Source organism: Malaclemys terrapin, chromosome 25, assembly GCF_027887155.1.
Source record: "Malaclemys terrapin pileata isolate rMalTer1 chromosome 25, rMalTer1.hap1, whole genome shotgun sequence".
NCBI lineage: Eukaryota > Metazoa > Chordata > Testudines > Emydidae > Malaclemys > Malaclemys terrapin.
The window spans coordinates 1,646,146-1,666,912 of record NC_071529.1 but is presented as its reverse complement, the minus strand read 5'-3'; the positions used below and the strand labels follow the sequence as shown (position 1 = coordinate 1,666,912).

Genomic DNA, 20,767 nt, shown 5'->3' with positions numbered 1-20,767 from the left:
ATGGACGTTTCAGATCAGTGCTGGGTCCCATTCGCCAGAGCACTACCCAGTGGGTTTGCCCCACAGCACGGGGGTAGATTTAGCATTAGACATACTCCAGGTCACCCTGGCAGCGCAGACACTGGGCCAGCCAGGCCTCAGTGCCCATTCCCATCCAGCCTGGGTCTGATCCCGAGAGCCCGTCACACACTGCACTCCAGGTACCTTCAGAGAGGCTTCTGCACAAAGCATGGGGCCACAGAAGTGCCAGTGTGGACACAAGAACAAAGGGATATAAACTGCCCATCAACAAGGTTAGGTATGAAATTCGGCAACGCTTTCTAACCATCAGAGGAGTGAAGGTCCCATCTCCACCCAGACTTGCACCTGTTCTGGATCTTCCATGAGCCAGATGGGGCTGGTAGACAGCCAGGGGCCCACGAAAGCCTCATCACCAAAGTCATGAGATTTTCACAGTGGGATGGTAGCACTGAGGCAAACTCAGTGGGGCCGTCCCTAGTTCCCCACAGTGCTCAGCCCCCCCAGACACGGCACGACCATTATGGCATCTGAAAGCCAAGCAGAGGAGAGCAGCAGATGGCGCATGGCAGGAATGCATCACTGAGTGACGGGTCTTGAACCAGGGACCTTTGTACTCAAAAACACAGCAGCTCTGCTCCTGGAGTCAAAGCAGACCTCCGGCTAGCATTGATAGCAGCCCCTCCTCCTTGCAGGCCTGCAGTGATTAGCAGGCAAGAGTGTAACCCCCCTTGTTGGCACAGCCGCCAAGTACAACGCAGACCTGCAGCCCCCAAAGCACAAGCCCTATCACTTGCAGGGTGAGAGTGGCCACTAGAGGGAGACAGTCACCTGCACTAACCCTGGACATTAGCACGTGATCCATAGATACTCACCGGATATAGTTGGTCCTCAGCGAGATCTCCAGCTCTCGGAGCACCTGTGTGGACTCCTGCACTCGTCTCTTAAACTGCGTTTCAAAAAGCAAAGGGGCGTTAGACAGATCTGCACCATCACTGGTCAGGTTGCAGCCTCATTTCTCTTTTACCACCTGTGTTAACTCCAGATAACCTCTAGAGCAGCGATTCCCAGCGTTACTGGTCCACGTATCTCCCCTCATGCCAGCATCTCCTTTCTGTGCACACTTATTTTAGGCCTTAACAGACATTTTTTGACTAAATGGTTTTTCATCAGAAAATGCCGATCTGTTAAATCCAAAACTTTTCACAGGAACGTCTCAGTTTCCATTAAACTTTTGTAAGGAAGGGTCCTCAGGCCCAGGATGGAATTTCGAGTCAAAATGAGAGAGACGCAGCCCCAGTCCAGAACCGCCTGACTCAGAACAGGCCCTGGGACCTGGGGCTGTCACATCCCACGGAGTGCCCTGACCTCAGGCTACTGGCTATTCTGGGATGGATTGGGGGGGGGGGGTGTCTCTCTGAGGTTTTTCCACACCAAAAACTTCAAAAAGTCACAGTTTCATCTCGATGCAGAACAGGAATGTTCTTGAAATCAGGAAAAGTTTTGTGAACTGAGATTCCCGTTTCCCGCTGGCTGTAATGAGGTTAGACTGCGGGGAGGGGCGGTGGTGGGGTGTGAGGGAGTGGGCGTGTAAAAGGGCAGGGAGGGCTCAGAAGGGAGGGATAGGGAGCTGGAAATGTGGGGGCCTCATCTGGCATCAGGCAGCTCCAGCTCCGATTCATCCTCCTTCCAGGGCTCCCTTCCCATTTCCTCTGAGCCAGGCAGCTCTGCCAGCCCCTGCCCTCTCTGGAGCGTCTTTCCCACGGGTCTCCCTCTGCCCTGGTCTCTGGACTAAACGCCTTCCTCGCAGCCAAGGGATTCCACAGCCTTTCTCCTAAGGGCTGTGCTGTGACTTAGGCAGGCTCCCCAGCCCACAGTCTCTCTTCTGGGTCCCAGCCCAGGGAACCTCTCTCCTGGACTGCTGCTCCCCTGTAATTCTGCTCTCCCTCTCCCCCTGGGAGCCAGCCAGCCAGGAGGTAGGCACCTGATGGACACCTAACCCCAACCTCCAGCTAGTGTGCTGCGCCCTGCAATACCGGTGTCCTTGCAGGGCTCATGGCATGGAAAGAGGTTGTCTGGTCCAGGCTCCCCTCCCCCTTACAGAGGACAGACCACCCTGCTACCGGACCCCACTTCCAACAGCTCCTGTGCCCCTGGGGTGCACGTACCCCAGTTCAGGGACCTCAGCTCTCAACTGCGGTACAAAAGCTAAGGGGAAGCAAAGGAGAGGGGAGAATAAAAGGGGGAGGATAATACCGCCATAGCAATCAGCCAATCGGAGGTCACCTTTCTGCTGACTCCGCCCGTATCCAAGTAGCTCTTCAGTTTCTGGATGTACGCAGAGGGGGGGTTCTTGACCTGGAATCGTTCCTGCGAGGAGGGAGGGAAAGGGAGACATTCGGGCCCAGCTTCCGCAGACGATGGAGGAGAATACACACCCACAAGTGAGCGGGCCGCTGCGGAGACTGCAGGGGTCTGAGATGTGCATGAGAAACAGCTGCATAGGGCAGGGAGAGAGACTCGCTCTCTGGAAGCGACCCGCTGCCCAGGTCGCCTGCCCCCGGGAACTAGTCGGAGGGGAATTGGAGAAAGGACGTTTGCCAGGATCCGGTAGGATTTCGATGCTGAGTGGGAGTGAGTGAACTGGCCTGGCTCAGAACTCACAGCCAGCCCTCTTCTTTAGGGCACGGAACTACGCTAGGCCACCGTGCCAGGCTCAGACAGACACCGCTCCTCACGCAGTGCTGTGCTGCACACACTGGGCATGGGGGCGGGGGAGTGCCACAGGGACCCTCCCCAGCTCGGGAGCTACATCGGTGAAGACAGAATACCTGTGATAGCCCTGCAGTCCCCTGCCCCAGACCACACCAGTCCGGTCTCCTGCCTCGACACCTCCAACTGTCAGTCCTGCCCAGCCAAGGATGAGCAGCGCCCAGAGCTGGGTGCTCTGTAAACCCCACCGGCCACGCCTGTTATAGTACGCCCCACCTTCCTATTCCCCTCCAACCCAGGGTCTCAAAGCTCTTTACACGCACTCGCCCATTACACTGCACAAGCCCTGACCATGAGCTAGGTGAATATTATCTCTATTTTACAAAGTAGAGAAATGAAAGGACTTGCCGAAGGACAGGTTTGTGGCAGAGGTGGGATTAGAACCCATATCTCCTGATGTCCAATCCTGTGCATAACCACAGACCAGCTTCCTCATCCCATGATATAGCACCAGGCTGCCTTCCTCCCCCACATGGCCCAGCACTGCGCCTTCCTCCTCCCCTGGGCACAGCGCTGGGCCTGCCTCCCTCCCCACCCACACACCCCGGGCACAGCGCTGGGCCTGCCTCCCCTCCCCCTATCCCCCCGGGCACAGCGCTGGGCCTGCCTCCCCCCCCCACACACACCCAGGGCGCAGCGCTGGGCCTGCCTCCCCCCACACACACACCCAGGGCGCAGCGCTGGGCCTGCCTCCCCTCCCCACACACACCCAGGGCGCAGCGCTGGGCCTGCCTCCCCTCCCCCTGCCCCTGGGCACAGCGCTGGGCCTGCCTCCCCTTCCCCCCACACTCCCAGGGCACAGCGCTGGGCCTGCCTCCCCTCCCCCTATCCCCCCGGGCACAGCGCTGGGCCTGCCTCCCCTTCCCCCCACACTCCCAGGGCACAGCACTGGACCTGCCGCCCCTCCTCCCCACACACCCAGGGCACAGCGCTGGGCCTGCCTCCCTCCCTCCCCCCGCCCCAGGGCACAGCGCTGGACCTGCCGCCCCTGCACAGCAGAACATTGTGCAAGAGGGATTGTTGCCTGACACCAGCTGGTGAGCAGAGTGCCCATCAATCAACCGCTATCTAGTGTCACTGCAGAGACTGGGCACACAGATGTTAACTCTTCTTAAGAAGCCTTGTCCTAGGGCTGGTCTACACTGAAAACTTACATGGGCCTAGCTCCGTCTCTGGGGGCGTGACAAATCCACACTCCTGAGAGAGATCGCTATGGCGACCTAACCCTGGAGCAGACAGCGCTAGGCCCACAGAGGAGTTCTTCCATTTACCTAGCTACCGCCCCTCGGGGAGGTGGATTAACTACAGTCAGGCCATGTCGACATCGGCATCCAGCCACTGCAGTTATTCAATTGCTTGTGCATGCACACTCGGCTCCTTGTGTCAGCGGTGCACGACCTCACCAGTAGCGCTTGGACCATCACGGTGAGCCAGCCACAGAAACAGTCAGAAACAGATTTCAAAGAGAAACAGCAGAACTGAAATTCATTTGCAAATTTAACACCATTAATCTGGGCTTGAATAGGGACTGGGAGTGGCTGGCTCATTACAGAAGCAGCTTTTCCTCTCCTGGAATTGACACCTCCTCATCTATTATTGGGAGTGGACTACATCCACCTGATTGAATTGGCCCTGTCAACACTGGTTCTCCACTTGCGAAGTAACTCCCTGCTCTCCATGTGTCAGTATATAATGCCTGCATCTGTAACTTTCACTCTATGCATCCGAAGAAGTGAGGTTTTTACCCACGAAAGCTTATGCCCAAATAAATCTGTTAGTCTTTAAAGTGCCACCAGACTCTTTGTTGTTTTTGTAATGGCTCAGCCATTCCCAGTCTCTATTCAAGCCTAAATTGATTGTATCTAGTTTGCATAGCAATTCAAGCTCAGCAGTTTCTCCTATACAGCAGCTGCAGAGTGTGTGTGTGTGTGTGTGTCTGTCTGTGTGTGTGTGTGTGTGTGTATTAAGTTATTGGTCATAAATCAAATTGTGTTATCATAATAAATGTGGCATCTTTGTCTTGCCCCCTGAAATGATCCTGTGTAGTTTTGTCTGCATAACAAGGTTTAGGTTGGATATTAGGAAACACTATTTCACTAGGAGGGTGGTGATGCACTGGAATGGGGTCCCTAGGGAGGTGGTGGAATCTCCTTCCTTGGAGGTTTTTAAGGCCCGGCTTGACAAAGCCCTGGCTGGGATGATTTAGTTGGGGATTGGTCCTGCTTTGAGCAGGGGGTTGGACTAGACACCTCCTGAGCAGGGCCGGGTCCAGACACCAGCTTGCCAAGCAGGTGCTTGGGGCGGCCACTCCGGAGAGGGGCGGCACATCCAGCTATTCGGCGGCAATTCGGCGGAGGGTCCCTCACTCCTGCTCGGAGCGAAGGACCTCCCACCGAATTGCCTCCGGAGATCGCGATCATGGCTTTTTTTATTTTTTTTTGTGCCGCTTGGGGCGGCAAAAACCCTGGAGCCGGCCCTGCTCCTGAGGTCTCTTCCAACCCTGATATTCTATGATTCTATGTAGACCAGGCCTGACGGGAGAGCCCCTCCCGTTACGGTCTGCACGGCAGTGCTGCAGCTGTACTACTCTGAGTGTGGATGCACCCTTCGTAACAGAGACGGATGTTTCTCTAATGATGATCCATCCATGGGGCTTGAACTGGGACCATTGGATTTAAAAGCATGCCTGAGCCACACTGCGCTGGCCTAGGTTAGGCATCGAGATCCCCTTTCATCCAAGTGCCTCAGGACTTCTCCTTCCCGGTGTATCGATGGGGTAACTGAGGCAAAGGGAAGGGAAGTGACTGTAGCAGAGCAGAACGGTCCTGGGGACAGAGGCTGGCACATGGAGGTTTGATAACAGGCTCTTCAGTCCAGCAGAGGAAGGTGTCACACGATCCAATGGCTGGAAGTTGAAGCCAGACAAATTTAGGCTGGAAATAAGGTGTAAATGTTTAACAGCCAGGGTAACTAATCATTGGAACAACTTTGCAAGGTGGATTCTCCAATCCTGACAATTGTTAAATCAAGTTGGGAGGTTTTTCTAACAGACCTGCCCTGAGGATCACTGTGGGGCGGGTGTCTGCCTGTGCATTCCAGGGGATCAGACTGGATGGTCCCTTCTGGCCTTGGGATTAGGAATGCACGAGCCCACTCCGAGATGCTGGACTCCTGGCAGCCTCGCAGAGCTCCACTGATGGGCGGGAGATGCCTGTGCCCAGCCAGAGCCAGGATGAGGGCCCTGAGGCTCTGGCCGTGGAACAAGCCAAGAAGAGCCTGCTCTACGCAGTATCCCAGCTGGCACGCGATGACTCCTGCCCCGCACCACCTCCTCAAGGAGCGCACGGCCCAGCCAGCTCCCGTCAGACTCAGGCCCCGGACCACAGGCAGGCTAGAGGGATGATGACAGCCCTGGGACCCCTGAGCAGAGCTCTGGGCTAGGGCCAGGGATGACTGTGCTGGGTGAGCCCCTAGGTGAACAGCCCATGGCCCCCATTTATCCAGAGCGCATGGACAGCGCGAGTAGCAGGGCACTGAGCCCCGAGCCTGCAGGGCCTGCCCGAAGGTGGACAGGGAGGTCAGTCTCCATGTCCCACCCACCTATTGCCTCTCCGCTGGGCCTGCCATCAGCCACGATCAGGGCCGGTGGGAAAGCTGCTTTGTCATTCCTTCCATGTCCCCAGGAGCAGGAGCCAAATTAACTGCCCATCAGGAGATAGCAGTCAGCATGGAGTCGGGAACAGTCAGCATGGATTCACCAAGGGCAAGTCATGCCTGAATAACCTAATTGCCTTCTATGAGGAGATAACTGGGTCTGTGGATGAGGGGAAAGCAGTGGATGTGTTATACCTTGACTTGAGCAAAGCTTTTGATAGGGTCTCTCACAGTATTCTTGCCAGCAAGTTAAAGAAGTATGGGCTGGATGAATGGACTATAAGGTGGATAGAAAGCTGGCTAGATCGTTGGGCTCAATGGGTAGTGATCAACGGCTCCATGTCTAGTTGGCAGCCGGTATCAAGCGGAGTGCCCCAAGGGTCGGTCCTGGGGCCGGTTTTGTTCAATATCTTCATTAATGATCTGGAGGATGGCATGGACTGCACTCTCAGCAAGTTTGCAGATGACACTAAACTGGAAGGAGTGGTAGATATGCTGGAAGGTAGGAATAGGATACAGAGGAACCTAGATAAATTAGAGGATTGGGCCAAAAGAAACCTGATGAGGTTCAACAAGGACAAGTGCAGAGTCCTGCACTTAGGATGGAAGAATCCCATGCACTGTTACAGACTAGGGACCGAATGGCTAGGTAGCAGTTCTGCAGAAAAGGACCTAGGGGTTACAGTGGACGAGAAGCTGGATATGAGTCAACAGTGTGCCCTTGTTGCCAAGAAGGCGAACGGCATTCTGGGTTGTATAAGTAGGGGCATTGCCAGCAGATCGAGGGACGTGATCGTTCCCCTCTATTCGACATCGGTGAGGCCTCATCTGGAGTACTGTATCCAGTTTTGGGCCCCACACTACAAGAAGGATGTGGACAAATTGGAAAGAGTCCAGCGGAGGGCAAGAAAAATGATTAGGGGGCTGGAGCACATGACTTATGAGGAGAGGCTGAGGGAACTGGGATTATTTAGTCTGCAGAAGAGAAGAATGAGGGGGGATTTGATAGCTGCTTTCAACTACCTGAAAGGGGGTTCCAAAGAGGATGGATCTAGACTGTTCTCAGTGGTGGCAAATGACGGAACAAGGAGTAATGGTCTCAAGTTGCAGTGGGGGAGGTTTAGGTTGGATATTAGGAAACACTATTTCACTAGGAGGGTGGTGAAGCGCTGGAATGGGTTACCTAGGGAGGTGGTGGAATCTCCTTCCTTAGAGGTTTTTAAGGTCAGGCTTGACAAAGTCCTGGCTGGGATGATTTAGTTGGGAATTGGTCCTGCTTTGAGCAGCGGGTTGGACTAGATACCTCCTGAGGTCCCTTCCAACCCTGATATATTCTATGATTCTATGAAACAAGGCAGCCCTGGGACAGCAATGCCCAGCGGCCACTGCCAACCTGAGTCAGCCTGCGACCTTGCTGCTTGAAAGCTCAGCATCCCCTGCCCACACCCTCCTGCCCCCGAGCCTCCACCCCCAAACCTGAGGGTTTCACTCAACACTGACCCCCAAAAGCAAAATCTGGAGTCACCAGAACCCCTGAACTAACAAGCAAGTGCAGAGGCTGACTGGTTAAAATATCCAGCCACTAGCAAAAACTACCAGCCCCTCCCCCTTCCCCAGGGAAGCAGTTGCTCCAGTGAGATGCATCAATTACAGGGTTTTCTGAGGCATTTGATCTTTCACCGGTTTCTAATAATACTCAGCACTCACACGGCATTTGCAGCCTCAGAGCGCTTGGCAGGCATTAAGGGCCCGATCCGGCAGGCCTCGGAAGACTGGGCCCTGGTGCCCCCCACCCCTCTCTGAGCTGGAAAAGACCTAACGCGCACACACATGCCCAGTCCCTGCTCCCTCTCAGCACCAACGCAGAGCAAGAGGATCGACCCCTGGCTTTCTTTGCAGATCACCAGGAAAAGGCGACTTGAGCTAATGGCCTCTGGCAGAAAGCCCATCCCTGAAGTGAAGTGAATCTTTCTGCTGCTAAGGAACTGACTGACTGTGGGTGCAGAGAGGACAGAAGGGGAGAGAAATGACTCATCGAGGAAATGCTGGGATTAGCCTCCTTGGCTTCAGAGGATTCAGCCCCTCAGACTCCTCTGCAGGCCCCTCCAATGACTGCAAAGTGCTGGCAGGGGAGCCAGCCCTCGGCCGTCCCAGTTGGGAGCAGAGGCTGCCGGGCCACTCGGAACATCCGTGGGCTGAAGCAGTGAGCGTGACTTCTCCCCGCTCTGGCCCCGCTGTCGTGAGTCATGAAGCATGAGACTGAAAGCCTGTGATCAGGTACCAACCTGAGCAATACAGGAAGGGGCCAGGGGGAAGTGTCTGGGTGTGAGTTTCCTGCCGTGAGTGTTGTGTACAGTGGGTAATGGAGGGCGCTGAATCTCTTGCAGCAGGTGCTAGGGTGGCCGTGGGGGGGGGAGGGGGCGCGTGGGTGCCCGCAGCTCCTGGAGACGTCCCTGGATTGGGTACCTCAGTCTCACCTGGTCACAGATCAGCTCCCACTTCTTCTCACTGTCATACTGGCTAAGCAGCTTCATCTTGTCGGGCGGCAAGTTCATGGAATCCTGCAGGGGAGACAGACGGGGTGAGACAGGAGTGGGTGCCAGAGCTGCCATGACCACCAGGGAAGCAGAGCCCCTGTGTGGAGAGGGCTGAGCCCTAGCCATCTCTCTCTTTAGGCCCAACCTGGACGATGCAGGGTCCCTGCATGTCACCCCATCTTCCTCCAGTGCCCTGGACCCTCCACCCTCCTACCAGCACTGCATCCCCGCCACCCCACCCGACCCTTCCACCTCCAAGGACGGAGCCCCTGAGCTCCAGCTCCACGTCAGGACGTGGTTGGGTTGCTCCATCACCAACCAGAGCTGCCAGGACTGGTCAGGTCTCAGAGAGAGACTCCCAGCTCGGCACGAGCCTGGCACAGACACAGACAGTCTGTCCTGAACAGGTGGAGACCTCCGACATCTACTCTAGTGTCTGGCTGCAGAACGAGAGGCTTCAGCCTATAATGTCCTGAGGACTTCCCACTCTGGTGCTCCTCACCACCAACCCAGGAGTCCCCCCCCCCCTCGGGATTTGCACTGTGCACAGCGCCGGGGGGGCAGAACCCCAGGAACTCGCTCAGTGCTGTGGTGATGCTTGTGCAGCACACAAGGATCAATAAAGCCAAGTCGAGTTTCAGTGCAATGATTTAAGCTCCCCATCACCAGTCTCCACAAGCCCAGACTCCCTCTGACAGCGAGTTTTAACCCGGGGCCTCCCGATGCTTTACAATCAGCTACTCAAGCCTCACAGCTTAGCCCTGCCTGGTGGGTCAGTAGCGTTATCTCCCATTTTATGACCGGGGAAACTGAGGCACAGATGGGGGATGTGATTTGCCCAAGTCCACCCCGGGAGCGACTGAGTGGGGTGTAGAACCCAGGAGTCCCGGCTCTCAGCCCCCAGCTGCAGCTGTTGGACATTGCCCCTTGCCATCTTAAAGGCTGCATTAAGTGCAGTTACCGCTCTCCCTCCGAGAGACCACGTGGGAGCCATGTGCAGCCGCGTGATGGGTCTCAGCCCATGAAATCAGTGTCTGTTTAGAGGCATGAGCTCAGCGGCAGGATGTTGCGCGCTGCGGTGTTCCCAGCACTGATGTTGCTCAACCCAGCTCCTTCCTGCTTCCCCATCCCACGGCAGTCGGTTTGGGCCTGATCTGGAGAGATGGGGAGCCAGCCAGGCCCCTGGGCAGCTCGGCCTGTCCCAGGATCGGGCCCCTCGTGTGGTAATTGGGCACAAACGGTTGGCTTCTCCAGAGCCTGCCCTTGCGTTGCGTGTGCAGGAACAGGATGTGACATCACTTCCCCTTTCCAAACAGGTAGCACGGGGGACTTCACTTCTCCTTATGCTCGGCTGTGCTGGGGGAGGGCTCGGGCCTGACCAAGTTACATGATTCGCAGCTCGCTCACTGAGCGTTGGTGCCGGGACCCAGCGAGGAAGCCACCAGGCCAAAGTCCTTCTCCCTTCCAGCACATGGCCCCATTGAGCCTACAGCTCCCAGCATGCCATGCTCCACCCTGGCGTCCAAGATGGAGCTCGAGCACACAGACCTGCCTGCCCTGGGATTTCTGGAGCTCCCCGGGCAGCCTGCCAGGGCTCAGGGGCGGCAATGGGGCTGCAGCCATGAAAGAAGCCCCAAGGGGCACTAAACGGCGATGGGGGCCATAGATCCTGCTCAAGAGATGAAGCCCAGCAGTTCCCCACAGACATTTAATGCACAGCGTGGGTTATTTTCCTGGTTCTAAAGAAAATCGTCACTTTTCCCCCCAAAAGGCAAGGAGCCGGGAGCTAAGGCCCCAGGGAGGGGCAGCTGTCAGCTGGGAGGAATAGCTCCATTGCCCATGGAAGGCAGGAACAATGACACATGGTGCTCATGGGATGCACCTCCATCATGCTCCAGGCCTGTGCTTTGCGAGCAGGAGGATCTGAGTTCTAGCCCCACCGCTGCCATGACTCTGAGTGGTGACAGTGACAGCTGTGAAGTGCCTGTAGATTCCTCACAGTGCGAAAAGTGGAGGGCAGCCAACACTCACGGCATTTCACACAAATTAGCTTGAGTCATCAGGCTGCCAAGCCTGGGCAACATGGGCAGAACCTCCTAGGAGCCCAGATAATGAGAAACGAGAGAGGAAACACGCTCCAGAGGGATTTGGACTTAAAACCCAAACTGCTCAGGAAGAAAGCGAAAGAGCCTCGGCTCGTTATAGAGGAGTGCGTCCAGGAGGAGACCTGCCAAGCCAGATGCACTCCTGGAGCGGAAATCGCACCACCCGCTAACTGCACTTCAGTGCCCTCTGTGGTGCATTCGGGATGAATGAGGCTGTCAGAGGCGATGTGTGCGATTGAGAGGAGACGAGGACACGGAGCCACCTCGGGAGAGGGCTCAGGGATTCTCCAGCAGTGGGGAAACCCACGGCAGAAAGGCATCCCAGGGCCTGGGGAGCGCCTTGCTCCAGGCACAGCTGGGTTTAGCCAGGTCCCACTGGATCCAGCTCACTCCCATCTGTGCTGGCTCCTTCGGTCCCTTTGCTTTGGAAACACTAGGGTGAGCCTCTGGCGGGGCCCTCCTCCCTCCCTCACGCAGCCATGCAGAGCCGAGCTGAGCCGAGCAGGGAGGCTAAAATTAGGCTGCGAGGCTAGAAATAGAAATAGCCTCACTGAGACAATCAACAGCCCCGGCGCTCACTGCCTGGGCGTCCGAGCAGGATCGTGCTCCGATTGAGAGCAGCCGGCGGAGAGCCCAAGCTGCACCCGCGCTGGGTGCTCTCCAAGGAATGGGCCCATTCCCACGGCGCCCACCGCCAGAGGTGCTGGGGGTTATGTTGCACGGTGCCACCCGGTGCCCAGGAAGCAGTGGGCACAAGGGCAAGGGCAGCATGTCAGATGGTCTGTTAACAGCACAGAGCTCTCCGGGTAGGCAGGGCTGCCTTCGGCTTCCCCAGGCATCACACACAACCGCCCTCACCTACCCGCAGCGTTTAATGGCCCAGTCGCTCATGGACAACATGGCATTTCCCAGCATGGACCAGCCCTGGCAGGACAATCTTGGGGCTAAAGCACAGGGCTGGGAGCCAGAACTCCTGTCTCCAACAAGTCACTTCCTCTCCCCCTCTGTAAAGCAGAGATACCCTGATGGGAGAGATTTACACATCATAGCCCAGGTTGGGACAGCCTGGCGCGGGAGAGGCTGGCAAGGGGTGGGGCTTTCGCTCCAGCAGAAAGGGAGCAATGTCACCTGCCAATCGTAGCCCCTCTTTCGTTAACATCCTTGACCAAGGAGAGATGCTGCGTGCCACCATCCAGCGGTGGCTAATGCAACTGGGCAGACCCCTGCCGTTTCACCAGGACCAGGGAAGGCAAGTCAATAGGACTTTAAACCAATGTGAGGGCCCCACGGACACAGGGCAGCTCTGAACCTGGGCACTTGGCTCCTGTCCCAAGACAGACATCTTCCTAATCGTCCTAATGCCTTTTAGGGCAGGTTCCTGCCCTGGCTTAGTGCCCAGCCCCTCCTCCCCCACTCTGCTCGGGCTAGGATCCCTAAGTAACTCCCAACCATTCAGAGAGCCCCCCCCCCGGCCTCCTCTCCCATTTCCAGTACATCTGGGGGCTCCATTAAGGCTCACAGGTGGGCGTTCTCCCAGCCCGAGCACTAGCACACACAACGTAGAACTGCCATCCCTCGTAGGGATGTGCTAGAAATACTCCAGGGCTTTGGCCATCACAACAATTGCTGTGGGCAGTTCACACACTGTGCTTCATATAGGTTCCAAAGCGCAACGGTTAATAAACCGGAGCCTGCCCACCCACCTGGCTCGCCCTGGGGAAAGCAACTGTCTGAGCGCCCACAGCTCCCCGCTCCTCACTGGCCTCTGGCCCAGACTCGGCTGCCTGGGATACGGAGGGACTTAAAGCCCTCAGCAAACAAGATGCTGCACTAGCATTGCCACAAGGTGCCTTGTCATCACCTCAGGAGCCTCCTCATCACGGCAGGGGGAGGGAGAACTCAGTGGTTTGAGCATTGGCCTGCTAAACCCAGGGTTGTGAGTTTAATTCTTGAGGGGGCAATTTAGGGATCTGGGGCAAAAATCTGTCTGGGGATTGGTCCTGCTTTGAGCAGGGGGTTGGACTAGATACCTCCTGAGGTCCTGGATTCCTCCCTGGTCTGGAGTTTCCCTCCTGCAGGGAGCTGTCAGCACATCTGCGTGCTCTCGGATGGGCTGAGGGCCCCCAGCGGTGCACCCCACCCATACCAGCACACCATTCTGATCCTCCCCTGGGAACAGAGGGCAGCACTTGGGCACAGCACCATGCTCTGGGTGTCCCTGGCATGTGGAGGGACAACAGGGCCAGGGGAGCTGAGAACGAGGCAAAGCTGCTTCAGGCAGAGGACAATGAACAGACTGAATCCTCCATGCCTGCCAGCCGCCTCATCAGATCTCAACAGCTGTGTGGGCTCCGCCCCAGTCAGTTCTCGGAAGGTGTCCCCCAGGTGGGGCTGGTGCTGCTGGATGAGACATAGCACCAAGGCTCTGACCATTGGTGATCATTAAAAATCCCACAGCACCCTGCAAGAGGAGGGTCAAGTTAACCCGGGTGTCCAGGCCAAGTTCCAGTCTGGTTGATTACTTCCTGCCTCCCCTAGCTCTTCCCAGCAATGTCAGTTTGATAAGGAATCCTTCTTCACTTCCTGTCCTAAACTAACATGTTGCATTATTGTGTGCTATTAAGCAGCTGCCCATTCCACCCCAGAGGTGGCTGCATTTCAGTGCTGGGTGAAGCAATTCCTCCCTACAACTGGCACAGTGGGTTGGGATAAAAGCAGCTCTATAACGTAGGGCCGTATTATTACTACAAACAAGGAGCTGCAATAGAGGCAATTGCCTCCATAGGAGTTTTTAAACTCCCAGTGAATGGACTGTCAATTAACACATTTGCACGTGCGGTCTGGACAGTCGATAGCTCTGGGACACAAGCCTTTGTGGCTTGCCCCAGCCTAGGGGGCCAGACTCCCAGGTCTCCCTTGAGTCTTTGTGCCACGTGGTCCCTACTGTTACCAGTGAACCTTATCTCAGCTGCAATACAAATATAAGAGCGTAAGAGTTGCCACCTGAGGTCAGACCAATGGTCCATCTAGCCCAGTATCCCGTCCCTGACAGTGGCCAGTGCCAGAGCTTCAAAGGGGACTGTACAGAACAGGGCAATTCTGGCGTGATCCACCCATCTTCCACGCCCAGCTTCTGACAGCTGGAGGTCTAGGGACACCCAGAGCAGGGGGTTGTGTCCCTGCCCATCCTGGCTAATACCCATCGATGGACCGATCCTCCAGGAACTTGTCTAATTCTTTTTTGAACCCAGTTATACTTTTGGCCTTTACAACATCCCCTGGCAATGAGTTCCACAGGTCAGTTGTATGTTGTGTGGGAAAGTACTTCTTGTTGCCAGATAGCCACTGCAATTCCCAGCTATACCGATTCCACAAATGGGCCATTGTGCACCACTCTTCCTGGTTAGAGGGACATTGGTGACTCAGAATTTGTTAGTCTCTAAGGTGCCACAAGTACTCCTGTTCTTCTTTTTATTGGTGACTCAGCAGGGAGATGCTGGTGTAATGGCTTGAGCAGACGAGTGAGAGCGAGCAGCTCCTACTGCGTCTCTTTCCCATATGTGCGCTCAATACAGTTTGCAGCCAGGACTGGACTAAGTCATGGGGTTTATGGGCCCATGGCTGGGCCCCCAGGATCTCAGCTGTCATTTGAAAACATTACATTTCCAGCCTTTACAGATGTAAAGAAAAAGCTTGAAAAATGTGACCTGAATGTGACTGCGTGAGTCTGCAGAGAGCCTGAAACAACATCTCCAAAAAGCATAGACTTCCCCAATTATCTTAACTCTGAACCCTGCTGCCACTCCTGAGACAGGCAGGGCCATTGGGTGGTGGTGGGGTGGCAGGGGCCATGCAGTGGGCTGTGCCACCCAAGCCCCAGATCCCACGACCAGGAGCTCTGCCCCAAATCCAGGCTCCAGTGCCCGAGGACTCTGTGCTGATCCGATTGGCACGCAGTCACCTGAGGTCCCGCAGAGCACCTGGGGACACGACCTAAGCCATCTGGCTCCTTCCCGGCTGTGTTCCCTCAGCTGCCGTGTGGGCTGCAGATAATGACAGGCAATTCAGCTCCGGTCAGGAGGGAGGGGCCATTTGTGATCAGAGCTGGGTTCCAATCTCAGCTCAGGCCTCCCCGGCAGCCCTATCCCAACACACGCCCCTCACTGCCATCTTACTTCTCTCTGCCCTGTGCCAGACACCCAGGGCCTCGTATAAATAAGCTTTCCGGTTAAGGATCAGAATACTCTGCACTGCTCTAGCACTCTCATCCACCGATCTCTGGTCATGAGCATCATTAGCCCATTTTACAGATGGGGAAACCAAGGCCCAGAGAGAGGCCATGACTTGCCCCAGGTCACACGGTGAGTGGCGGAGCTGGGAACCCAGGAGTCCTGATGCCCATTGCAGGGCCCTGCCCATCCGAGCACGCTGCCTACCATAGCAGCAGCAGGACGCTGTGTGTCCTACAGAGAGTGGTTTGGACGCGTTTTGAAACCTCAGGAATCGGGGCACCGCTGGGGGTGGCTGAAGACTTGGGCTGGCGCGTTTAGCTGAGCTGGACCAGAGGACCCTCTCCAATCGGGTTACGCCAGCGCCTTTAGCCAAGGCGGGGTCCTGCCTGGCCAAGGGCAAAAGTCACTGTCCCAACCCAGAGAAACTGTCCCAGAGGGAAGGCAGGGCAGGGCGGGAGCCGGAAGGGCAGCCTTGGACATGCTGGCATTTGTATGCCAGGGCCCCATGGTGCCAGGCGTGGAACAGACACATGGGTACAGCTATGCAGCGGGCCTCTGAGCCCAGGCTGAGACCGGCTCTGGCTGATGGCTAAGAACAGCTGTGCGGACAGGGCCTGGAAGCCGTGACTCTCAAGCCCCATGCCCCACCCCCCAGGCTTCGGCGCCCGAGCCGCGCCGTCCACACAGCAATTTCCAGGGTGGCAGCACGAGCCCAGGTGTGTCGAGCCAGGCTCGGGGGCTGCCGTGCAAAGGCACCCAGAGAGACAGGCCCTGCCCCAAGCAGCTCACAGCCTGAACTAGGGTGACCAGAGGTCCCGATTTTATAGGGACAGTCCTGATTTTTGGGTCTTTTTCTTATATAGGCTCCTATTACCCTCCCACCCCCATCCCGATTCTTCACACTTGCTGTCTGGTCACCCTAGCCTGAACAGACAAGGGCTGAGAGGGGAAACTGAGGTGCAGAGGGGGAAGGGAGTCAGCCACCGTCACCCAGCAGGTCAGGACGGAGCTGGGAGCCGAACCCAAGTCTCTGAGTCCCAAGGTGGTGCCAGAGTCACTAGACTGCACTCTCTCTCCCACGCTGGCGGCGGGATGGGGGTGAGGCTCCAGGGTTGTCACCCAGGCCCCTCGTGCAGGTAGATCGAGGGATGATGCAGAGACAAAGCAGCAGCCCATGGGGGTGGGGGGAGGGGCTGCCTTGGCCCAGTCAAGCCAGCTGACAAGTGTGCTAATCCCACCTGACCGCTCAGTGATGAGAACAGATGAGAGGGAGTGAAAGGAAGTAGAACATGAGCCCGGGGCACCCCCCAGGGACACCCAGAGACAGGCACGTGCCCTGGGAACATGCCCATGGGGACACCCAGAGACAGGGACATGCCCAGGGGCAGCCAGAGACAGGCACACACCCAGGGGCACCAAGAGACGGGCACACATCCACAGCACACATCCAGGAGCACCCAGAGATGGGCACATGCCCGGGGCATCCAGAGATGGGCACACACCCAGGCACATGCCCAGGGGCACCCAGAGACAGGCACACGCCCGGGGCACACCCAGAGGCCCCATCACACGGAAGCCGCCCATGGGCGGACACATAGCAGGCACTCGGGGGGCAGACACGGCCACAGCTCAACACCAGCCCTTCCCCAGAGGCAGCCGCACTGCCTGAGGAGCATCGCACAGCCCAAGCTTTTCTCCACAATGACACGGGCTGTTTCCTGTCACCACCTCCCGCCCGCCAGCCCAGCCTGGCCTAGCAGCAGCATCCGGAGCCTGTCTGGGAGCAGCTGGGCGGTGGCTGTGGCTCGTGGGGGATCTCCCTCCCTCCCGATTCCCAGTGCCCCCAAGGCTGGCCAGGTAGCGAGGGGCAGGAAGCAGCCACCCTGCTGCACCCCTGGCTACCATCACGGGTGGCGTTAGCGGGTTGTGGCACAAGAAGCAGAGCGAGAAAATGCTGGGCCCCTCCCTGTGGTTTCCTGCCGAGAGACACGTGCGCTCCTGGCGTCTTGGGGAGTGAGGGAGCTCCCAGGGCAGGGGCCTCGGCCTGCCTTGGGGTGGGGGCAGGGGGTAGAATGCAGGAGCACCCTAGGGTGCCAGGAGCTGGTCGTGGGCGGGAGTCGTGGGGAGTGGAGGGGACTGTGTCCAGAGTCCATCTCATGCTGATGGAGAGGCCAGTAACAGGAGCAGCCCCAGTGCAGACTCCTCATGGGGGAGTCCCCAGATCCCCCCACCCTCAGCCCCCCATGCTGCCCTTTGGAGACACTGGAGTCTGAGGGTCCTATTGGGCTCCAGCCGCCATCACGCCACCGCGCTACACAAAGGGGCCTCCCTGGCCCTGGCCCATGCCCCCCCACTGGGCAGGCTCAACAAGCCCCACATGATTCAGCACCTGCTCCTGTGTCCCCCCCACACACATGCAGACGCTCCCCTGGGTTGTTTACAAACTGGGCCCGGTCACATGCCCATTAGCTCCTCCACCCTCCTGATTCTGCCTGTGCCACTGGGACTGGTCAGTATCCAGCCGTATGGCCCCTGTGCATAGGGACTGCACAGGGACTGGTCAGTATCCAGCCGTATGGCCCCTGTGCATAGGGACTGCACAGCCAAACTCGGGCAGCCCCGCTCCAGGGGCCTCCTTCCCCAGAGGCGCCTGTACTGCACGATGCAGCCGGCTCTGCACCCACCCATGGCCGAGCCGGACGCCAGGCAGCGCAGCCGCTGCCTGCATTATGGATGGCCCAAGGTTCGGCTCTTCCTCAAGGGAAGGGAGTGGATTGTTCAGCGGATGCAACCGCCTGGGCTCCAGGCCCCTCGCAGAGCAGGAGGGATGAAGACGAGCCTCTGGCCACCAATCGGGGGAGGGGGGCTCTCCGCTCCCCCGCACCCCCCGAGGGGCCAACCCTCCTAATACGGTGCCAAGGAGGCACCTGGCAGGGACCATGCTGCTGCCATGGTGCCAGGCGGAGTATTAGAGGGGGAAAAAGGACTCGCCCCCACTCCCAACCAGGGCTGGGGTGAGGCACTTGTTACCCACATGGGGGCTGCCCAGCGAGCAGGGAAAGCACCTAGCTAACTATCAGAGCTGAAGTGTTCAGCTAGTGACTGGGTTCCATAAACCCTCCCAACCGGCCCGGTGCCCGCGGCACTACGCCGCCTTCCACCCACTATCTCAGAGCCCAGAGCCACCTTCTCGGGACGCTGCAGCCAGTCGCGCCAGGCTGTTGGCATGCAGCCAGCTCGACCCTGGGCACTGATGAAAGACCCCCACTTATTTCAGGGGTGAGCGGATTAGAATCCTGGCTCCAGAGTGCTGCGTATCAGCCCCACAGGTGCTGTGCCACAGGACCCGGGGGCATAAGGCCAAGGGCAATAAAGGGTTATGGCCTTGAAATGCAGACGCCCCTGGCCTGGGTCTGCTTGGCCCCGGGCGGGGATTCTGGTTCTAGCTGCCGAGAGGGGAAGGAAGCAGAGCTGGACCTGTGGCCCCTGGAGCAGACTCAGCTGAGCACTAGGCATGTCCTGTGTGGCTGGCTGCCTTCATTCCCTTCCCCTGGGGCTGGGGAAGTGGGAGCTGAGGGTTGGGCCTGCCTGACAAACGGACGGCTTCAGTACATTGACCCCCAGCCAAACGACCCCGCCCCACTCTGGAGACTCGTCGCCCAGCACGGCAGGGACCAGCAAGGAGACAGGCCTAATTGGCTAATCACTGGGGGTTATTCAGCTACCTAGGCTAATCACTGCTGGCTTCTGCCATCTGTGCCATATTAACCCTCCCTGACCCGATGCCCCACCCCGGGCACGACGGCTTATTTCTGGAGCCAGAAGTTAACGGTGCCTCTGGGGGGAACGGTTGTCGAAGCACGTCCAGTTATACAATGCCTTTCCCTGCAAACTGAGCACATCCCCTAGCACTGAAATGCAGCACTGCTGAGGGCCGAGCACCACAGCGGTTTAACATCCCAGCGTGGGGCAGGATGGCTTCGCGGGAGCACTGGGAGGATGTGCCGTGGTACAGCTCGGAACAGCACCCATTGCTCAGCGCCGAGTGACTGCGAATTCCACCACGGATCAGCCGGGGGCTGGAGCCGGTGCAGGTAGAAGTGACGGGGGATGAAGTTAAAAGGGACAGTTTAGGCTGAGCCCCGAGTGCATGGCTCTGTATAGACCCAGAGGTCTCCTGGGCTGGACCCTGCATTAGGAGCCAGGGTCACTGCTGCCAAGGGGGAGTGGCAGGTGCGTCCAGGAAACATCACCCAGGATATCCGGGGATTGGAGCCTCACGCTGGGAGGCAGAGGGAGCTGGGGCAGAGATCCTGCAGGGGAAGCCCCAGGAATCGCCCTGCGGGGGAAGAGAGCTGAGGATTATGTCTGGTGGAGCCGCCATTGCTCGGGACATTTAAAACTAGCACATTACAAGAGGGAACATGCCTGCTTGGGGGGGCAGGGGTGGCTCCATGTGCCAACAGGCCTCTCCAGCTGGAGCTTTTAGAATAGCATCACTCCACCCCAGCATGTGGGGCAGACCCACAAAAGCTCAGGGGCTGGTCCTGAGGTGACCCTGCTGATCAGTGCAGGGTTGACACGTGCCATGGGAGGGCGCTCTGCCCTGGGAAGTGAGGGGCAGGGCAGCCCTGCAGAGTCTATCTCCCTAGGTTCAGGGGAAGGAGCGGTTCAGCTGGAGCCAGTCAGAGCACAAGCAGGAAAGACGCGTCTCACACCGAGCGAGAGATGCACGAACCGCACCCAGATCTGGTGCAGAAATAAGCATCCCCCAGCTTGTGGCTGAAAGGCAGGAGCGGCGTGTTGCCCCTCACCATCAGCAGCTCTCAAATCCCTGCCCATGATCAGCCCTCACACCCACCCGGATGGAGGGAGATTGTCCCCATGGCACAGAGGGGAGACCCAGGCCCAGAGAGGGGCAGTGACCGGCCCACGGTCACACAGGGGACTGGCAGAGAGGAACAGAACCCAGGAGTCCTGGCCCCCAGGGTCAGTGGAGTACGGCTGGAGCAATGGCTCCCACTCCTCCCTGAAGTAGGCTGAAGGCACCAGGTTTGTCACTGCTCCAGTTGTCTCTCGACCCCTCCAGGATCAGGCAGGAACCCGTCCTGTTCACCCCACCCTGCTGGGCCCCTGCTCTTGGGGATCCTGCCCCCAGGCCCACCCAACAGATGCACTTGCAATGGCCCCACGGAGACAGGCCACTGGGGAGCGATTGCTGCACTGCCCAGCATGGCGGCTACCATGGTGGAGACACAGACCCCTGGGGCCCACCTGGGCCTTTACCAGAGACTCAGAACACACGGCAGGTACAAGAGTCAGATCTTCCCTCCCCTGCAAGCTGCGGTGGCACCACGGCCTAGTGGGTAGGGCCCTGGATTGGGTCTCAGGAGACCTGGGTTCTATTCCAGACTCAGACACTGAGCTGCTGGGTGACCTTGGGCAAGTC

At 57.8% G+C, this 20,767-nt stretch overlaps 1 protein-coding gene across 5 annotated transcripts in view; it reads right to left on the bottom strand.

Annotated features, from left to right (window-relative positions):
- The window catches only part of FMNL1 (formin like 1), a 58,674-nt gene that overhangs the window by 27,820 nt on the left and 10,087 nt on the right, over positions 1-20,767 (bottom strand). For 3 of the 5 annotated variants that reach the window (XM_054014619.1, XM_054014618.1, XM_054014621.1), the window contains exons 2-4: positions 8,922-9,005; positions 2,275-2,388; positions 894-967 (exon numbers count right to left, since the gene is read on the bottom strand). In XM_054014619.1, the coding sequence (XP_053870594.1) occupies positions 894-967; positions 2,275-2,388; positions 8,922-9,005 (272 nt within the window). The remainder of the gene's footprint in view (positions 1-893; positions 968-2,274; positions 2,389-8,921; positions 9,006-20,767) is intronic. The other 2 variants (XM_054014620.1, XM_054014622.1) reach the window with 1 other exon arrangement.